The sequence below is a fragment of the Citrus sinensis genome, chromosome 3 (genome assembly GCF_022201045.2).
Source record: "Citrus sinensis cultivar Valencia sweet orange chromosome 3, DVS_A1.0, whole genome shotgun sequence".
Classification (NCBI taxonomy): domain Eukaryota; kingdom Viridiplantae; phylum Streptophyta; class Magnoliopsida; order Sapindales; family Rutaceae; genus Citrus; species Citrus sinensis.
In genome coordinates, this window is record NC_068558.1 from 47546265 (window position 1) to 47567943 (window position 21679).

At 35.7% G+C, this 21679-nt stretch overlaps 1 protein-coding gene and 1 non-coding gene across 2 annotated transcripts; one reads left to right on the forward strand and one right to left on the reverse strand.

Annotated features, from left to right (window-relative positions):
* Window positions 1-447: 447 nt before the first annotated feature.
* On the reverse strand, window positions 448-5959 carry LOC127900968 (calcium-transporting ATPase, endoplasmic reticulum-type-like). Its single transcript, XM_052436501.1, has 8 exons — window positions 5490-5959; window positions 3486-5035; window positions 3286-3407; window positions 2614-2892; window positions 2154-2537; window positions 1870-1979; window positions 1567-1795; window positions 448-1289 (listed from the first exon to the last, which is right to left on the reverse strand). The coding sequence occupies exons 2-8, from the start codon at window positions 4951-4953 to the stop codon at window positions 726-728; spliced, it is 3156 nt and encodes a 1051-aa protein (XP_052292461.1). The 5' UTR covers window positions 4954-5035; window positions 5490-5959; the 3' UTR covers window positions 448-725.
* Window positions 5960-17093: 11134 nt separating this feature from the next.
* LOC127901678 (small nucleolar RNA R71) lies at window positions 17094-17197 on the forward strand. The gene has a single exon (XR_008053922.1). It is a non-coding gene; the product is annotated as a small nucleolar RNA R71 (small nucleolar RNA).
* The last annotated feature ends 4482 nt before the right edge of the window (window positions 17198-21679 follow it).

Sequence of the window (21679 nt, forward strand, 5' to 3'; positions counted from 1 at the left end):
TTACAAGAAGTAGACGGCTATTCTGGCAAAGAATAGGTAAAAGATTGGGAAACAGATATGCCTCAAGGTCCAGGGAGGAGCAAGAAACAGCCTACAAGGCTAATGGACTGTTAACTTCAGTGAGCTCCGCGGGAGCAATAACTTGGTTGGTTGAACAAAATATAAAAAGAGCAGAGGAGAGAAAAGGACAAGAAATAAGAGGAAATAAGATGAATTCTATATCTAATTAAAAAATAACAATGAAAATAAGATTGATTCTTTTTCTTCTCTTATTTTCTTTTTTTTTTTTCCATTCATTTCCTCTCTTAGTACTTCTTCCAACCAAACATAGGTGAGAAACAATTTTTGTGCAACATAGTAGACAATGAGAAGGTTAAAAGCGGAGAACAAATAATTGGTAGCACCAAACAACATTACATCTGAAAACCCGGGGGTAAGGCAGCTGGATCCATAAACACAATCTATTATATTGTTCATATTCTTCAGAAATTCTACAAAAATAAAACACAAGTATTTCTCTATAAAAAAAAAAAAAAAAGAATATCGAACAGTAACAGTAATCTGCTAAATTGAGCAGTAAACTAAAACGTCTAACTTATAGTTGTTCCCCATTGGAAAAAAGAAACAAATTTATCAAAGAATTTAAAAATTAACAAACATTTAGAATCTCATTTTTAATCTGTCACCATCAGTGTCGAATCTAAAAATTCTTCCAACCCATTATCTTATGCAGTCTTTTCCTTCTTCCCACTTAATCTTCTATTCCTCCCCACAAATTTAAGAACTTCATCAATAAGAATCACAGGAGCCGAAACCAGAATGACCAAAAACCATTCATTCAGATTCAAAGGAACAACGCCAAACACGTCTGCCAAGAATGGAACATAAAGTATGAGGCAATGGAGTCCTAATGAGACTGACATGGCAACTAAAAGCCAAGGGTTCCTCCAAGGTGGCATTGTAACCAAACTGTTGTCTTCAGAGAGTGCATTCAAGGAATTGAACATCTCAATTGCCACCAATACAGAAAGTGACAGAGTCATTGCCTTAACTTTACCGATGGTAAAATAGTCACAAGGGTTGGAGAAAGTTATCATCTGACCCCCACCAACTGCGTATGGAGCTACGGTGAAATTAGACCATGTTGAGCACTCTCCCCAATTGCGGAGCTGAGGAAGAGTCACAAGTGTATGTCCATCGCCTACAAGGTTGATACCCATAAATGAACCTTTCGTATACCATAAGACGAATATGCCTACAGTTGCAATTCCCACATAAGAACCAATTACCTGTCATTAAAAACAGAAAGATAGTAAGAACCATCCTGCTTGCCTAATAATCACACAAATCTTTTGAAGTTTTATTTAAATATTTTGCAGGAGGATAGCTTCTGCTTTTTCATTTGTTATATTCAGGAACATGTCATTAACTATCTTGCACTTCATTTTGCTTCATGATCTTGAAAAGTTGACAATATCTTTAACATTGTTATACTAACAAGTAATGCAGAAGAACCAAATGCCACTAAAGTTCTGATTAAGAATAAGAATGTTGATCAATGCTAACCAAGTAACGCAGAAGAACCCATGAATTTATCAGAGCATCATCAATTTTCCGGGGTGGTTTCTGCATTATATCAACATCAGCAGGGTTGAAACCAAGGGCAGTGGCTGGAGGACCATCAGTAACCAAATTTACCCACAGAAGCTGCACAGGTATCAGACATTCTGGTATGCCCAGAGCCGCTGTCAAGAATATCGATATCACCTCTCCAACATTGGATGATATCATATACCTGAAGGTTTTGAACACTTGAATAAGACATCTATAAACTAATCGAAGGAAGAAGATGATATAATAGAGATGTACCTGATAAAAGCTTTCATGTTATTATAGATTGAGCGACCCTCGGCTACAGCTGAAACAATGCTGCCAAAATTATCATCTGCCAAAACCATATCCGAAGCTTCTTTTGCAACCTGGAACAGTAAACATAGAGGGTTTCCATAGTTGGAAGAAAATCAGGCCCTTAGTTTTACTTAAAAAGTTATACTATGGTTGCAAGATATTAGTTCTATTGGCAACTCTATATTCACTGCCCACTGCCTTTGGGCTAGCACATAAATGCGACAAAGCTTAAAAATTCATATTACTTCAGTTCCAGTGATGCCCATAGCAACTCCAATGTCAGCCAATTTCAGTGCAGGAGCATCATTTACACCGTCTCCTGTCATTGCAACAACTTCCCCCATCTCCTTTAGCATCCTCACAATTTCTTGCTTATGCCTAGGCTCAGCACGGGAAAACACCTTTCCTCCATGTTTTGATAAAGCTTCGATTTGTTGTGTAGAAGAAAGAGCCATGAACTCCTTACCCGTAAAACTTCTCCCTGTAAGATCCTCATTTCCAGAAAATAATTTAATTTGCCTACAAATTGCCTCAGCTGTGGACTTATTGTCTCCAGTTATCACCATAACTTCAATCCCAGCTCCACGACAATCATCAATTGCTTTATCAACTCCACCACGAGGAGGGTCCTGTTGAATGTGTTTAGTAAGAATCTAATATAGACATTAATTGATGTGAAGCACAAGTACTATGGCATTTACTTACTCTCAGACCAACAACCCCGACAAAGACCAAGTCACTTTCAATGGTGGAGTAGCACGATGGATCGAGCAACTTCTTGTGTGCTGGATGACTCTCAGAATAGTAGTCTGAAAACTCTCCCAACTCATCCTTGTATGCCATTCCTAAGCATCGCAGCCCCTTTGAACTCATCTCCAAATGTCTTGAAAGCATTAGTTGCCAACATGGTTCATCTAATGGAACAACAGATCCATCAGCAAGCTGCACATGTGAACTGCGCTCCAGTAAACTCTCAACAGAACCCTGCAAATCAGACCATTAAATAAAGCATATAAGAGCCATCCGGTTTCCAAGATTTCATGCTAATTGTAAAAGTCAGCCAGCCGTCTCTGCAGAAAATAACAAAAAATTGGAGCCTAAAACTTCCATTTGCTTATTTACTGCCCTAGCAAATGCAAAAATATAATGCATCATGCCTCTTTTGATTCAGTTTTGTACCAACTTTCTGTTTGAATGGATTATACTCACAAGTTTTAAAATCAAAAGAATAAGATATCCACACATATTAGTGTTTTCATTAATTGTCACTTAATCAACAGAAAACAAAATCAAAGTGAAAACAATACTATCATACTAATTTCTACATAGTTACTTCTCTTACAATGAAGTTGGAATTTAATAAAATATGGCAGTCACCTTGACGAGTAATTGATTATGCCCAGTAGGCTCGCGGACAATAACACTCATCGATTTTCTAATGCGATCAAACTCCAATGTGGCAACCCTCTTTGATCTTTTTGTCCACCACTCACAACAGCCTATATTTGAATATATTATTGGATGAGATCAAGAAATTCATGTTGTAATTGAAGAGCTTAAATAAATTTTCCACTCACCTAATCTAACCGTGCTGCTGTCGATCAAATAGTTTGCAGCAAGTTGTGTATCACTGATCTTGTTCCTTCCTTTAACATCCGGAAAACCCATCTTTTCAACCAAAACCTTTAAAGCTGCTTCAGTGGGCAAACCTGTAGCTCGAAAGAGAGGGCCATCACAGTAAACCCCAGCATCATTACAAACAGCACATATCTTTGCCATTGCTTGCAAGTTAGCATCCATATTGTAGCATGGCCAATCAACAATTCCACCATCTTTAGGATCATAAGTTGTGCCTTCAACATGGAAAATTCTGGAAATAGTAGTTTTCCTGCCCAAAGTGAAAAATTCAGTCACAGACATCTGATTTGTAGTCAGTGTCCCAGTTTTATCTGAACAAATCACAGTTGTGCATCCCAAAGTTTCTACACTAGGAAGTTTCCGAACAATAGCATTCTTTTGTGCCATTTTCCTGGTACCAAGAGCTAAGCAAGTTGTAATTACAGCAGGAAGGCCTTCAGGGATTGCAGCTACGGCCAATGCAACAGCTATTTTGAAATAATAGGTACACTTCTCAAAAGAAAATTGGACATTTGCTGGCCATCCATCGACAACATCCCATGAAAGAAAATTTCTGTAATTCATAATCCAGACAACAAGGCAAACCAGCCCAATTGCGGTAGTAAGCCTGTTGCCAAATTCGTCCAGCTTCTTTCTCAATGGGGTGTCGCTCTCTTCCAAAGATGCATCATGTATTTGCTTCTGTATCTTCCCAATCTCAGTGTTCATTCCGGTGTTTATAACAATACAAACACAACTCCCATTCACAACTGTCGTGCCTGCAAAAACCATATTTTCTTTGGCTTGCAACTCGCAGTCATCCAAAAACACAGGACTAGTACCTTTTAAAATAGGCATTGCCTCTCCAGTCAATGAACTCTGTTCAACTCTCAAACTAGAAGTTTTCAATGCTGCAACTCTCATGTCAGCAGGGACTTTGTCCCCAACCCCCAGTTCCACAATATCCCCAGGAACAAGACCTATTGCTGGCAAGTCAGGTACAAGATACCCATCTCTCAAAACCTTTCCAGATTCACATTGGATCTTTTTGAGGGCTTCAAGAGCCTTTTCAGCATTGCTCTCTTGCCACACCCCAACAATTGCATTAAGAACCAAAATCAGCACTATCACCAATGGTTCTACGTAGTCCTCAAAACCAGAATCCCCAGAATCACTACTATGAAAATAAGCTAAAATGAAAGATATAAAAGCTGCAACAAGAAGTATCTTCACAAGTGTATCATCAAATTGTTCTAACACGAGCTGCCATAGAGGTTTCCCTTTCTCCTTGTCAAGCTCGTTCCATCCGTACCTCTCCCGCCGCTTTTCCACCTCACGAGAACTCAGACCCTTATCTAGTTTCACATTGTACTCTTTCAAACACTGCTCTACAGTCCATGACCAAGCAGGAAATGGTTTTTCCTCCATGGTATTCTAAATTTGGGGTTCAATCTATCTCTCCAAACCGAAAAAAAAAATAAATAAATAAAAACATCAACTTCCTGCAAAACTGTTCAAACACATGAAGCAAAATTCAGCAAAACCATATAAATAAAGCTATGATTCCATACCAGAAAAAAGAAAAGAAAGGAACACACAGCACATAAGAAAAATTGAAGTTTTAGAAATGAAAACAGACAACAACCATGAATTACAAACACAATTACAATCCTTTTTCTTTAACACCAAAACTAACCACCACCCACAAAATAAATGAATAAATAACACAGTAAGGGTGGTTCAACAAACCCAAAGGATAAATAAACCGGATACGACTACAAAATAACAGTAAACATAAGTAACAACCACTGATTTCAACTACAAATTTTTCTCAAAACAGAACGAAAGACCCTCAGTTTGCAGTTTGCAGTTAATTATAAAAGACAAACAACAAAGAGAGTAGAAAAGTACCCAGAGGGGGGGGGGGGGTGTGAAGAACCTTTAAAGATGGAAGAGCAACTTACAAGAAAGGCGGTGGCTAATGGCTTGGTAACGAAGCAGAAGACTAAAAAAATTCTCTTCGACGACCACAAAATCTAATCTTGGGCCAAGCAAGTAAGCGGAATATATACACATCTCATAAAATAATAAAAATGAAGAATTGTGGTTACATTATGACCGGTCAGTGGTCACTTTTTTTGAACTTCTACGGTTCCCTCTCTGCTTTCTAGGTGTAGAATATTTGAATCTTCCTTCTCCTAATCTTCCCTTTCAGTCAGCAGTTATTATTATTATTATTATTTTTTTCAAAATAATTGCCCTCGCTCGTTGGTGTGCTTACAGATTCGACCTTTGGAGTTGACTTTTAACCGTAGACAAGAAAATTGGTAAGATTTCGACCAATTTACTCTGATTTTTGGGCCCGCCTAAAACCGAAAAAGATCTTTTAACAAGACTTTTTTTTTATAATTTGTCACATTAGTTGTTGCTGGAGTTCTTAGATGCGTCTTTCAGTTGGATTTTTTTTTTTTCCAGAGGGAGAGATATTAGAGGACATCTTTTATATTATTTCCATTTAATATATATTATATATATAAAATATGTGTACAAAATTAAAACTTTGACTATTAATTATATAATATTTTTTTAAATAAATGTACGCTGCATTAACTATAGTACGTAGAGGTACTTTAAAATCACTCTTTCAAAAGATAAAAAAGTAATTTTGAATTGTCAAAAAGAAAATAGTTGTATGAGAAAGTAACCAGATACCTTACTAATTTTTAAATGCATCTATTAAAAACTCTTGAATTATTTTTAACTAACCTAATACTTAATTCTATAATGGTGTGTTTACTTGTGACGCTAGGAACTTAAAATTTAGAATGTGAATAATTAATGATGCTTATTTAATGGAATTCGGATCTACATAATAAATTTAAATATAATTTTAAATTCAATAATTTATGTAATATTATTAAATAAAAATTATTTATTATTCAACAATTAAAAATTCAACATAAATAATATACAATAACACCATAAATGCATAATTTAAAATTTCACAACATAAATCAATCAAAATTATAGAGTTAGTTATACTAATACATATTAAATAAATAATTTAAATATAAAATAATACGGATTCGATTTAGAATTTTTTCAGATTCAGATTTGTCGGATATTTGTGGGTGTGGACCGGATCCAAATTTTCTTGCCATCTCTTCCTTATAAATCATAATGGGCTAAGTGGGCGGTGAAGGAAAATGATTAAGGAGAAAGAGACCAAAGATTCTAACAAAACGGCAAATCTGACTCCCGTTTTTAGCTCAACAAGTGGAAAACCATTAAAATTTACCCGTGAAAAAACTACAAACGTCAATTTTACCAACACAGAAGAGCTTCTCTTACAACTTTACCAACCAAATCCAAAACAATCAAATTGAAAATAATGGCTGTTGTGCAAATTTTAATGTACTCGCAAGCGCACGAATCTGTTGTAGTATAGATTAATGGTGACGAGTGTCGATCCCACGAGGAGGTGGATTTTAATTGTATAGAATTAATTTTGTGAATGGGTGATTGGATTTGTGGTGGAAATGATTGGAATATGCTAAAACTTAAATTAAAATGGAGAGAATAAATTCTAAAATTGGTATTGAAATGGTGAGAATAAATTGAAGAGAATTCTATTGAAATGACGTACTTGGGTATCTGGATCCGTATCAACATGCATCATGGGCTAAATATTCCTTATTAATGCCAATTAAATCATGAGGGGGGAATCCACACCTCATGAACCACGCTCTAATCAATATGGTGCTAAGGGCTTATCGTGCCAAATAATAATAACCTTATACTAGAGGGCCGGTGAAACCAAGGCGGTACTAGACAAGATTAGTATTATTTGTCGACGAGAAGTCAAAACATCCACAAAAACTAGAGGGGAAGAGAAAATAAATTTACCAAATTAAGCCCATGACACATGTTGAGACTTTACCTTCAACCCAAGCTTGAAAGAAAATTAGCCACTCATAATTGAACTAGGGGCAAAATAGGAATTTATTAAAATACAAAGAAAATACAAGATGGAGAGGGAATTACAGAAAACAGAGTCCAAAAATGGATTCAGAGATATCAAATTAGGGGGGGGATGCCCCCTTTTTATAGATACATGGAGTAAATCATGGCCATCGGATTAAAAACAGTTTGGACGCTCAGGATTGCGCCACGTCATCAGTCAACAGTCCACGGTTTGACCACGCAGATGAACAGTAACACGGTTTGACCCGACTTTGAACAGTAACGCGGTTTGACCCGGATGAACAGTAACGCGGTTTGGTTGAAAATAATCATGTGTGATGCATGCACCGTACGCGAGATTTTTCGTCCACTGATATGCTGCCACGTCACCATCAACAGTACATAAGAATTTTAGTCCAACAGGATCGTGACACCTCATCAATCAATGCCACATCATCGGCCAATGCCACGTCATCATCCGTCTATGTAAACAGTGTCGTGAACAGTAACGTATACAGTACCGTACACGTGAATAGTACCGTACATGTGAATAGTGCCATTTTTCCTTTTATGCTCCTCCTAAGGTTTTCGACCGTCCTGAGTTCAAAAGTGATGTCCGTTTTGCCGTCTGATCTCTCCTTTATTGTGAAATGACTATAATGCCCCTAAAATACATAAAATACTTAATTAAAATAAAACACATGTAATTAAATCACAAGAAGGTTAAATATATAAAAGTAAGGGTTGTTAGCAAGACTTAAAATGTAAAATGACGGTTTTCTCCTTTATAAATATGCATTTTCTAACACTCAACACACCCCCCAACCAGCTTATTGCTAGTCCCTAGCAAATAAAGCGAAAATAAAATTCAAATTCAAAATATTTTTATTTTTATTTTTATTTTTTTTAATAGAAACACTCGTATTTATTCCATCAGATTAATGATAGCAATCAAATAAAAGTATAAGCATTATCTCCAGTCTAAAGCAACATCACACCCACATCAACCATCCACATGAATTAGCCCAGTAGACTTTGTTTTAGCTACTCTCAAGAATGACATGTCAAACCCCAAAATCTCACTGGAAGTAGTGACACTCTCACAAATAAATTAATCCCAATAAAAATAGTCACTCCAATGAATGGTAATTGAGAGAGAAAATAATAAAGAAGTGATATCACATGCTCTCACCAAGATGAAATAAATATGCCCTCAGCTTAGAAATAATACGATCTCAAGTCAAATAAAATGTTAGTCAACCCACTTTATTTATCTTTTTTTTTTTTTTAATTATGCATCACTACATCTTTTTAGCCCATATAACTAGCTTCTACTTCGGACTATAGTTCCCTAAAATCAAGAAGGACTTTTATTAGGACGTAACGTAGGCTAGGGACATGGTTAACAAAGAAGGGAAATAAGGAAAACAAAGTGTATGTTTGAGAAAAATGCAGAGAACTTTTTTTTTTTTTTTGGAAGTTGCAAGGTGGATTTCACCTATTTTTATTCTTTTGAAACAACAACTTTTGTTTTTGTTTTTGTTTTTGTTTTTTTTTTGTTTTTTTTTTTTTGGCATAACTTCACTGAACAACATAATTATTTACATTTTCTCAAACATAAATAGGTGATGGAACTTATAAGACATCGGGTAATACTCCAAATCGGAGTGGGTCAAGATGATAAGTTGACAAAGAAAATGTTTTTTTTTTTAAAGGCTCAAAAGGGTTAACTATGGATATTTAATAAAAGGGATGGCTAGAAAGGCTCAAACGGATCAAAGATGGCCTTTCCATCGTCTTTTAGGGCTCTGAATAACCTTCCATATCTACTAGTTAGATGGGCCTCCAAATGTAGCAACACACTTTTTTTTTTTTTTATTAAGGGTTAACTCAAAAGAAATCTAGAGATCGTGTATACAATAATAAACTGTTAAGCTGTATAAAGAATGGGCAAAAGGGTTACTCTCCAAGAAAAATGATAGGCTCAAAAACTCACTCGGTACTTATTATGACATGTTCATTCCTTCAAGCAACTCATATATGTCTCCAACATCAACATGTAGAGTAGCAAACATAATGTAACATCACTTAAGACCAAAGATAATACAAATACTAAAATTTAAATTAATCATGTCACCCAATGTTAAAACAAATCAAAATTTTTTTTTTTTTAAAAAAACATTCTACCCCCCAACCTATTCTAAACATAAAAATATATATATATATATATATATGCATGCAGAAATGTGAAAATGATGTAGAAAAATTAATTTAGAAAAGTTACATTTAAAATGATAGAAAAGAAAATGATTTTTTTATTATTTTTTTTAAAGAAGATGTGTTTCTAGAGGAACTACACTCCATATTCAGCCATCTTCGACTCAAAAGTTGGAAAATGCATTTTTATAGAGGATAAATTAAAAAGAAGAAAAATAAACATAAACACATAATAAAGAAAAAAGAAAATGTCTTAATTTTTTTTTTAAGTTTTTTTTTTAATTTTTTTTTAAACGATGAAGATGCGTTTCTAGAGTCACTACACTCCATATTCAGCCATCTTTAACACAAAAAGTTAGCAACAGTTAGTTTTTACAACAAAAAATTAGTAAAAACTTAACCAAAATTTCATAATTGTCGACTATTCCCTCCCCCCAACCAGAACGAAACATTGTCCTCAATGTTTGAAATGAAAGAAGTAGAGTTTAGAAGACATCACCTGGGTGGTGCAACACAGAAGAAAATATTTACAGGCGGAGAGTTAAATCTAATTTGTACTTCTTACTGCTGCTACTGTTACCATCATTATTTGGGCGCTCCAACACAAAGGTCCAGGGGTCTGGCTCCGGTTTATACGCTTGTAACAGATCAAGTAGCTCATTAGCAGTGTGAGCACAAATAAAGAGTTTTTTCACATTAGCGGGAATGAAATAGTTTTTTATTGCATGGTTAAGAAATGCGATAAAGCCATCATAAAAGTTATTGACATTTAACAAACCGATGGGTTTTTGGTGGATGTGCAGATGAGCCCAAGATGCTAGCGTGATAAGTGCCTCTAGTGTTGCAAGATCTCCTGGAAGGAAAATAAAAGCATCAGCATGATTAAGCATTTCAGTTATTCTTTCTTGCATACCTGAGATGACTAACTCTTCTCCAGTTGATGAGTCAGACGAACTGCCCAATGATTTTAAGACTCTTGGGATGATGCCTAACACTTGACTTCCTCTGATAAAAGCTGCTTCGGAGACCATTTTTGATAACCCTCGGTTACCTCCTCCATACACCAAATGTAAATTTCTCGCTGCTATGCTTCGACCAAGATCTATGGCTGCCTCAACGAACTCTTTATGTTTGCCATATGTAAATCCAGAAAGCACACAAATGTTCTTGAATTGTCTATTGGGAGTAGCTGACATTGTGATACTTCTCAAAAACAATTTGTGAGTGCTTGACAAAAAAGAAATCACATTTAAGAGTCTTGGTGATAGTGGGTCATGGTTGTGTATGAGGTAATATGTCAGTGTCAAATAACGCGTAAAGCACGTGGCTCGCAAGTCAAAAAGAAAACAGTAAAAAGGAAAAAGCAAACAGTAATAAAATTATTAAAGACAATAATGCAAACAATAAGACAATAGTGAAATAAAATAACAATAAAGTAAAAGGATATTTACAGGTAGTTGCGACTGTGGCTCACATCTTCCTCTGGTTTTACGTCCAGAAACAGCTTGAACGCCCTCTATGGGTCGAGGATAGGCTTCCTATCCAGTTTTCTTATAAACTGGCAAACAGGGTCGTTTATAGTCAGATTCCCGAGACTATATCGTGCATGCTCTTTCTGGAATAATGGCCATAACTGGAGAATCGCTCCTTGCACATATCCACTGGGATGCGTTTCAAGAGACAAAATGATATCATCCAATGACTCCTTATTCAAGCCATCCCTAATGAATTGAATCTTATCTTCCCTGTTATCAGACACCATTCCTAAAGAACATGGGTTTTTATTGCAACTCATTCTGGCACACTTATGACAAGCAACAGAAATTCTTCGAGCTCGTCGTTTTCTTGCATAATTTCCTTTACCACAACCAGGCATGTATGCAATAAATTTTGGAGGTAACTCACCTGCCGATCGTACTTTAGCCTCGATTAACCAACGGATGTCAGCAGGTATGTTATTCCTCATGAGTAATCGCATGCGTTCGGACCGAGCTTTATAGATCGTAAGGAGGGCATTCTGAGGAAGTGAAGGGAATCGCTTGTGAAGCTTCGCTAGAATCTCGTTTCTGTCCATACCTTCGCCTCAGAATATCAGTTATTATGGGAAACTGAAGTAACCGACTTGATTGTCACGGAGTACCGTTATCCGCCACTTCACCGGGGTAACAAACTAAAGCACACAAATATAAAAACAAATTAAAACACACAAAGAAAATTAAAATCGTCCTCTTATTGAATTTACCTCAAGCTCCAACTGGATGTCGTAAACACTTCTCTCAATGTCTCTGAGTTGGTGTTCTAAACCCTCAACATAGGCTACTAACTCTGGTGGTTGTAGAGTCCAAATGCGATGTGTTTTACAAAATTGAATCTGTCTTTTGAGATGAGTTTTGACACGTTGAAGTGGTTTAAGAATGTTCAGGAGGAACGGTCTAAGTATGAGACTCATGATTAACAATGATAAGAGAAAACTTAATGGTAAAATAAACACACTTATGCAAAAACAATTTCAATTAGCAAAAGAATAATAATAAAAAGAAAGAAAGAAAAATCAAATCAACGAGAAGAAAAAAAAAATTCAATTCAAATTTGGTGGGTCACTCAAATTTATTTCGGTGTCTTCTTCATGTGGTTGGTACTCTAGATATGGCTTTAATCTTTGACCATTAACTTTAAACGTGACACCATTCTTTGGGTCTTTAATTTCAATTGCCCCATGTGGAAAAACAGTATGAACAATAAATGGGCCAAACCATCGAGAGCGTAACTTACCTGGGAATAGGTGCAAGCGAGAATTGAATAAAAGCACTTTCTGACCTGGGGTGAAAGATTTTCTCATAATTTGCTTGTCATGGAAGACTTTCATTCGTTGCTTGTAAATCTTGGCATTTTCGTATGCATCATTGCGAATTTCTTCAAGTTCTGCCAGTTGTAATCTTCTTTCTGAGTTGGCTTGCTGCATGTCAAAATTGAATTTCTTGATGGCCCAATACGCACGATGCTCGAGTTCCACAGGTAGGTGGCAAGCTTTTCCATACACTAGCCTGTAGGGTGACATCCCAATCGGGGTCTTGAAAGCCGTTCTATATGCCCATAAGGCATCATCAAGTCTTAATGACCAATCTTTTCTGTCCGGCCTCACCGTTTTTTCTAATATGTGCTTTATTTCTCGATTGGAGATCTCAACTTGGCCACTGGTTTGCGGATGATACGGGGTCGCCACTTTGTGTGTGATTGAATACTTTGTCAAAAGAGCTTTGAATGCTTTGTTACAAAAGTGGGCACCACCATCACTGATTATTGCTCGAGGGAATCCAAAGCGCGAGACAATGTTGCTTTTCAAAAATCCTATCACCACCTTATGATCATTGGTCCTACATGGAATTGCTTCTACCCATTTTGAGACGTAGTCAACACCAACCAATATGTATTGATGGCCAAAAGAATGGGGAAAGGGTCCCATGAAGTCGATACCCCATACGTCAAAAATCTCAACCACTAAAATTGGATTTAGTGGCATCATGTTTCTTCGTGTAATGCTCCCCATTCGTTGACACCTATCACATGAAGAACAAAAAGTGTAAGCGTCTCGAAATAGTGTTGGCCAATAGAAACCACATTGTAAAACTTTAGTCGCTGTTTTCTTAGCACTGAAATGGCCTCCACAAGCTTGTTCATGGCAGAATGAAAGGATATTCTGAATTTCATTTTCTGGGACACATCGTCTAACAATTTGGTCTGCACAATACTTGAACAAATACGGGTCATCCCAAAAGAAATTCTTTATTTCCGCAAAGAATTTGATCTTGTCTTGCTTGGTCCAATGCTCTGGAAGTTTACCTGTAACAAGATAATTAACTATATCAGCATACCAAGGTAATACTTCCACACTCATTAATTGTTCATCTGGAAATGACTCATTTAATATTAATGGCTCTGTAATTGTGTCAAAGTGAAGACGAGAGAGATGGTCCGCCACAACATTTTCTGACCCTTTCTTATCTTTGAATTCCAAGTCAAATTCCTGCAAAAGTAACACCCAACGAATTAGTCTAGCTTTTGCATCTTTCTTTGTGAGAAGATATTTAAGAGCAGCATGATCTGTGAATATAATTATTTTACAACCAATGAGATATGATCGAAATTTTTCCAATGCAAACACTACTGCTAGCATTTCTTTTTCAGTAGTTGAATAGTTCAACTGTGCATCATTCAATGTCATACTAGCATAGTAAATAACGTGGGGAATTCGATCAACTCTTTGTCCTAATACTGCTCCTACTGCATAATCAGATGCATCACACATGAGCTCAAATGGTAATTTCCAGTTCGGGGCCTGAATGATGGGTGATGATGTCAACAACTGTTTTAATTTTTCAAACGCCATAAGACATGAATCATTAAAGATAAAAGGTACATCCTTAGCAAGTAAATTGCATAAGGGTCTAGAAACTTTGCTAAAATCTTTAATGAAACGTCTATAGAAACCAGCATGCCCAAGGAAAGATCTTACTTCTCTGACTGTTTTGGGTGGAGGAAGATTAGAAATGAGATCCACCTTGGCTTTGTCAACCTCAATACCTTTACTCGAAATGATGTGACCGAGAACAATACCTTGTTTTACCATAAAATGACATTTCTCCCAATTTAAGACCAAGTTCTTCTCGATACATCTCTGCAGAACTAGTGTTAGATGATGTAAACATTGATCAAATGAATCACCAAAGACAGAAAAGTCATCCATAAAGACTTCAAGAAATCGTTCAACCATATCAGAAAAAATGCTTAGCATGCATCGTTGAAATGTAGCAGGTGCATTACATAATCCAAATGGCATTCTCCTATATGTAAATGTGCCAAAAGGGCAAGTGAAAGTAGTTTTCTCTTGATCTTTTGGTGCTATGGGAATCTGATTATATCCTGAGTAGCCATCTAGAAAGCAATAAAATTCATGGCCTGCTAATCTATCAAGCATTTGATCAATAAATGGTAAAGGAAAATGGTCTTTACGTGTGACAGAATTCAACTTTCTATAATCAATGCATACACGCCATCCTGTAGTTACTCTAGTGGGTATCAATTCATTATCAGCATTCGTAACTACTGTGACTCCTGACTTTTTGGGGACAACTTGTACAGGACTGACCCATGAACTATCAGAAATTGGATAAATGATACCTGCATCTAATAGCTTAAGGACTTCAGTTCTAACAACTTCTTTCATGTTAGGATTTAACCGACGTTGCATCTCCCTAGTAGTTTTAGCATTTTCATCAAGGTGAATGTAATGCATGCAGTCTACTGGGTTTATACCTTTAATGTCTGCTATGGTCCATCCTAATGCCCCTTTGTGCTCTTTCAAAACATCCAACAACTTACCTTTTTGTTCGTCATTGAGGGATGCTGAGATGATTACCGGTAGAGTACTTTCTTCTCCCAAAAACGCATATTCCAAAGTGTTGGGCAATGGTTTGAGCTCGAGTTTCGGTGGTGATTCTGATGATGGAATGAGTTGCTTCTCTGATGGTGCTAGTTGCTCAACTCTTGACTTCCATTTATTAGTGTCCATAGATGGTGCTGAGTCAAGCAGGGCATTGACCTCATCAACCGATCTGTCAATATCAAAATCAAAACCAAAGTGAGTTAAACATGTTTGTAAAGGATCATCACTAAGGTTTGAAAGAAAAGTGTCATCAACTAATGCTTCGATTAAATCCACATCAACAATTCCATCATCTGCACTGTGAGGTTGTTTGGCAATGTTGAAGATGTTCAGCTCCATAGTCATGTTGCCGAAGGACAACTGCATATTTCCAGTTCTACATTGAATGTGAGCATCCGCAGTTGCCAAGAAAGGTCGGCCTAGAATAATGGGGATGTGCTTCCTTGAATCCTGTATTGGTTGAGTGTCAATTACAATGAAGTCAACAGGAAAATAAAATTTGTCTACCTGGATAAGCACGTCCTCCACAATACCACGAGGTATTTTTGTGGACCGATCTGCAAGTTGTAACACCACTGGAGTTGGGTGTAATTCTCCCAGTCCAAGTTTCACAAACACTGAATAAGGTAACAGATTTACACTAGCTCCTAAATCCAACAAAGCATTCTCAATTGTGTGGTTCCCTATACTACATGAGATAGTGGGGGAGCCTGGGTCTTTGCATTTTAAAGGAATTTTATGTTGGAGTATAGAACTAACGTTTTCTGTTAAAAATGCCTTCTTTTGAACATGCATGTTTCTCTTTTTAGTACAAAGGTCTTTAAGAAACTTGGCATAAGATGGAACTTGTTTAATAGCATCAAGCAAAGGGATGTTAACACTTACCTGTTTGAAGATTTCAAGAATCTCACCTGTGGATTTTCCCTTTTTTCCTTTCGCTAACCTCTGAGGAAATGGAGCTTTGGGAACATATTCTTGTGGGTTGGTTTCTTCTTTCTCCTCCGGTGATGAGTCATCAACATTCACAGGTACAATTTGATTTTCTTTTGTCACTGGCATCTCCACCTTGTTGTCGACTTCTTTTCCTTTTCGCAAGGTCATTACTGCTTTGACCTCTCCATGCTGTTGTGGTGAACTGGTACTTGCTTCATGTACTCCTTTAGGATTAGGCACTGGTTGACTTGGAAACTTACCTTTCTCAACGGTCATTGCCAAGGTCTGAACTGAAGAAGCAAGTTGTCCCACCATCTTCTCGAGGCTTGAAACTGATTGGGCTTGTGAATTGAAGCCTGCTCTCAACTCATTTCGTAGTCCATCAATGGTGCGATTCTGTTGCTCAATCGTGGAGTGAGTAACATTCTTGAAATTTTGGAATGCATCCTCCCATGGTCTGGGTTGAGAGTAGTTCTGGTTCTGATTGTATGGTCTGAATGGGGGCTGAGAGGCTTGAGGAACTTGAGGAATTTGTTGCATTGGTGGAGCTGGAGCTGCTGGTCCATTCTGTTGGAATCCTTGAGACCATGAAAAATTGGGGTGGTCTCTCCATCCAGGGTTATATGTGTTGGAGTATGGGTTGTAATTTGATGGCTTTCTCATTACACCTATGGCATTGGCTTGATCTGAGTATGAGTCCTGGTCATGTGGTTCTGTTGATTTAGCAGTCGATAACGATGCTATTTGTCGAGCAAGACCTTCAACCATCTCCTTAACTTCTTTGATTCCCGAAGTTGACTCGCCAATTTGAACCTCATTTACTCCCTTAATTCGTCTAGTATTCCTGAGTGATCGACTCCGTTGTTGGGAATTATCCGCTTGTCGCTGGAAGAATTCCCAAATCTCTAATGCACTTTTTGACATTAGCTCTCCTCCACTTGTCGCCATTAGCCATTCTTGCACATTTGGCAATAATCCCTCCAAAAAGTATTGGCATTGGTGCCATTTCTCGTACCCATGATGTGGACACTTCAAGAGTAGCCCATTGAATCGCTCCCATGTTTCGAAAAATTGCTCGTCCTCTCTCTGGGTAAACTCCGAGATTTCCCTGCGAATAGCATTGGTTTTATGCATTGGGAAATATTTATTTAAAAATTTTGTAACCATTTGTTCCCATGATGAAATGCTATTGGCAGGTAAAGTATTTAACCATGAACGAGCTCTATCCTTTAAAGAAAATGGGAATAGTCTAAGTTTGACATCATCGTCTGAAAAATTTTCATATTTAAAAGTTTGACAAATGGCATGAAAATCATTCAGATGATTATATGGATCCTCATTTTCTAGGCCATAAAATGTGGGGAGACAATTTAGCACACTAGGTTTTAATTCGAAACTCCTAGCAGCTACATTTGGGTATCTTATGCATGATGTACTCAAATTAGCTAAGGGACTGAAGTAGTCCTTAAATGGCCTCTCCTGTGGTGCTTGTAAATCCATTTTATTTTTAACGTGTTTGTGTGTGCGAAGTGTTTTTTCTAATTCAAGGTCTATAGGTTCAAGATTAGGTAATAATGACCTACGACCATGCATGCAAAATAAATAAAATAAAAATAAAGATGCAAACAAAACAAAAAATAAAGATGGGAACAAAACAAATAAAAATAAAGAAGAGAGAGAAATTACGATACTAACCTTATTGCGCTATTACAACCTTTCTATAAAAATACACAAAAATAAATACGTGAAAGAAATTAACTAAAAATTAAATTAATAAGATAAACAAAAAAATTACAAAGAAAAATAAATGGAAAATTAAATTACAAAATTTTAAAGAAGAGAAAAAGAAAAGAAATACTAACCTTTAAATGTAGATTCACTTTTTTTTTCTTTTTTTTTTTAATAATAAAAAAAAATACAAGAAAACAAATAAAAGAAATTATTCACAAAAATTAATTCTATGAATTAAAATTACTTACCTCCCCGGCAACGGCGCCAAAAACTTGTTGTGCAAATTTTAATGTACTCGCAAGCGCACGAATCTGTTGTAGTATAGATTAATGGTGACGAGTGTCGATCCCACGAGGAGGTGGATTTTAATTGTGTAGAATTAATTTTGTGAATGGGTGATTGGATTTGTGGTGGAAATGATTGGAATATGCTAAAACTTAAATTAAAATGGAGAGAATAAATTCTAAAATTGGTATTGAAATGGTGAGAATAAATTGAAGAGAATTCTATTGAAATGACGTACTTGGGTATCTGGATCCGTATCAACATGCATCATGGGCTAAATATTCCTTATTAATGCCAATTAAATCATGAGGGGGGAATCCACACCTCATGAACCACGCTCTAATCAATATGGTGCTAAGGGCTTATCGTGCCAAATAATAATAACCTTATACTAGAGGGCCGGTGAAACCAAGGCGGTACTAGACAAGATTAGTATTATTTGTCGACGAGAAGTCAAAACATCCACAAAAACTAGAGGGAAAGAGAAAATAAATTTACCAAATTAAGCCCATGACACATGTTGAGACTTCACCTTCAACCCAAGCTTGAAAGAAAATTAGCCACTCATAATTGAACTAGGGGCAAAATAGGAATTTATTAAAATACAAAGAAAATACAAGATGGAGAGGGAATTACAGAAAACAGAGTCCAAAAATGGATTCAGAGATATCAAATTAGGGGGGGGATGCCCCCTTTTTATAGATACATGGAGTAAATCATGGCCATCGGATTAAAAACAGTTTGGACGCTCAGGATTGCGCCACGTCATCAGTCAACAGTCCACGGTTTGACCACGCGGATGAACAGTAACACGGTTTGACCCGACTTTGAACAGTAACGCGGTTTGACCCGGATGAACAGTAACGCGGTTTGGTTGAAAATAATCCTGTGTGATGCATGCACCGTACGCGAGATTTTTCGTCCACTGATATGCTGCCACGTCACCATCAACAGTACATAAGAATTTTAGTCCAACAGGATCGTGACACCTCATCAATCAATGCCACATCATCGGCCAATGCCACGTCATCATCCGTCTATGTAAACAGTGTCGTGAACAGTAACGTATACAGTACCGTACACGTGAATAGTACCGTACATGTGAATAGTGCCATTTTTCCTTTTATGCTCCTCCTAAGGTTTTCGACCGTCCTGAGTTCAAAAGTGATGTCCGTTTTGCCGTCTGATCTCTCCTTTATTGTGAAATGACTATAATGCCCCTAAAATACATAAAATACTTAATTAAAATAAAACACATGTAATTAAATCACAAGAAGGTTAAATATATAAAAGTAAGGGTTGTTAGCAAGACTTAAAATGTAAAATGACGGTTTTCTCCTTTATAAATATGCATTTTCTAACACTCAACAATGGCAAGCTCCTGCAAAATCAAAGCTAGTACCACCGCTCAAAATCAAAGAAGATGAAAAAGAAAAAAACGATAGTGTTTTTATAAGATGAGTGTTGTTCCGGTTCGCTGCTGGTGTAAGCGTTGCATTTGGTAAGGTTGGAGATAACAAAATAATCGTGGTGGTGTGCGGATGCCCAGTGCGTGCACGCGGGTAGCTTTGCTTGCTTCTGTTTTTGGTATGTACCAGTTTGCTTTTGCTTAAGACGAAAATGAATGAACAAATGAGCGAAAGCCCAAAACGAGAGCCAAATTGTCGTTTTGTCAGCGAGTCGGTCTCAATATCAGCACTCGTGTCAAAGACTCAAAATGAGCGAGTATGATTTCATGATCAAGCTTCAAGCCTGCTTCCAGCCTCTGGGAGACTTCTCTGCATCACCACCAGCCCAGGCTGCAACTTAAATATTCCAAATACCCGGATTATGACATTGTTTTATTTAAATTCTTAATGAAACTCAATTCCTTTAATTTTTAAAAGCAAGTGGCGTGAGGCAAGGAAATTAAGATAATATAATGGCTGCCCACCTTGACTGGTTGGTGGGACTCGGTGGTACCTTTCACTTTCACATAACTAATAACAAGGTTATCTTTTCACTCACTTAAATTATTGGGAAATAACAAATAAGTCCAATGAATATATTCTCATAATATTTTGTTATTAAAGAATTATAAAATCTTATATTTTACAATTTTGTATTAAAACTATTAATTTATCGGTAGTTGATCATTGAAATATTAATTTTGCCCTTTACTTTGAAAAAATATAAAAAATTATTAATAAATTTATATAATATTAAATACAAAGTATTTTAATTTTTTTTTTGTCAATACCAATTGCATTACGTTTTCAATGATAATTTTGCCCTTTATATTTAATGAAATTATAACTTTGGTTTTATTTTATGTATAAAAATATTTTTACCCATGTTACATTAATATGATGTCAGTGATCAATTAATAGTCATGACAGAAAAGTAGTAAATATAAGATTTTTGTAATTCTTTAATAATAAAGACTTAAAAGTATAATCATTCTGCCAAGCCACTCCCTCACAAGTGTGAGAGAAGCAATTTGAATTCCCACAGATGTATTGTGAATATTTAATTTAAATTTCTTTCCTTAAATTTTAAGTGAAGATAGTCTTCTCTTATGGGCGGAGTTGACATCCCTCGAATATTAAAGAATGTTAAAATTTGGGCAAAATTTGAACAGTGTTATATAAGATTTGATATAAACTTGTTTCAATAATTATATGATTGTAAATATCATAAGAAATAGTCTTATAAAAAAATGTCTTAAAAATATAATATTTATCATACCTTAATGTTATTTCTCAATAGTTTAAAGGGTCCGCCTAAGTTACGTTAAACGTAACTTACGGCTTGGCTGTGAAATTTCATCCAGCCCCCCATATTCGCTGTTATTTATATTATATTCATAAATATTATAAAATTTTTTGATTTAAAAAATTTCATTTAACCCCTTACACTCAATTTTATTTTATTAAAATCTTAGAGTATGAATTCGCCCCCTATAATTTTAAATTCTCAAAATAACCTCATTTAATTAAAAATTTTAATTATTATTAATTGAATTATAATTATAATTATTATTTTATTATAATCATAAATATATTTATATTTTTTAAATAGATTATTATTATTATTAATCACAAGAATAAAAAGTATTACAATTAATTAATCTATTAACAATAATTAATAATAATTTTTATTAAATTAATAATAATTAACGATAATTATTATTAATAATTAATTTTTGAAAATTAATGATAATTGTTCAGAGTCCTAGGAATGCCAATGCCCACCTAGGCTTAGCTAGCAAAGTAGCAACATACCCTCATCACTGATATTAATTGCAGTACTACTTAGTGCCATAATTGTCCAAGTCCTTGTTAGTTTTGAGAAACGTGTGTTTCTGATTTTGTTAAATCTCTTGTTTGGTTAACAAGAAAGCTATTGCTTTAATTTCTTTTGCAGCCAGAAGTGAATGCATACAGTATGATATAAATATCGGGCAACTTGTTCAGAGTCAGTCACAATCTATTAACGATAATTGTTAATTATTATTATTATTCAAAAATTAATTATTAATAATAATTATCGTTAATTATTATTATTATTATTAACAATTTAATAAAAAATATTATTAATTAT

Excerpts from the sequence above, each read along its gene's own strand:
- LOC127900968 (XM_052436501.1), bottom strand. The coding sequence starts at position 4,953 with ATGGAGGAAAAACCATTTCCTGCTTGGTCATGGACTGTAGAGCAGTGT. Across the intron at positions 1,980-2,153 it reads TGGGCATCACTGGAACTGAA|GTTGCAAAAGAAGCTTCGGA; the intron begins GTAATATGAATT and ends TTACTGTTCCAG. Across the intron at positions 1,290-1,566 it reads GGGTTCTTCTGCGTTACTTG|GTAATTGGTTCTTATGTGGG; the intron begins GTTAGCATTGAT and ends TTTTAATGACAG.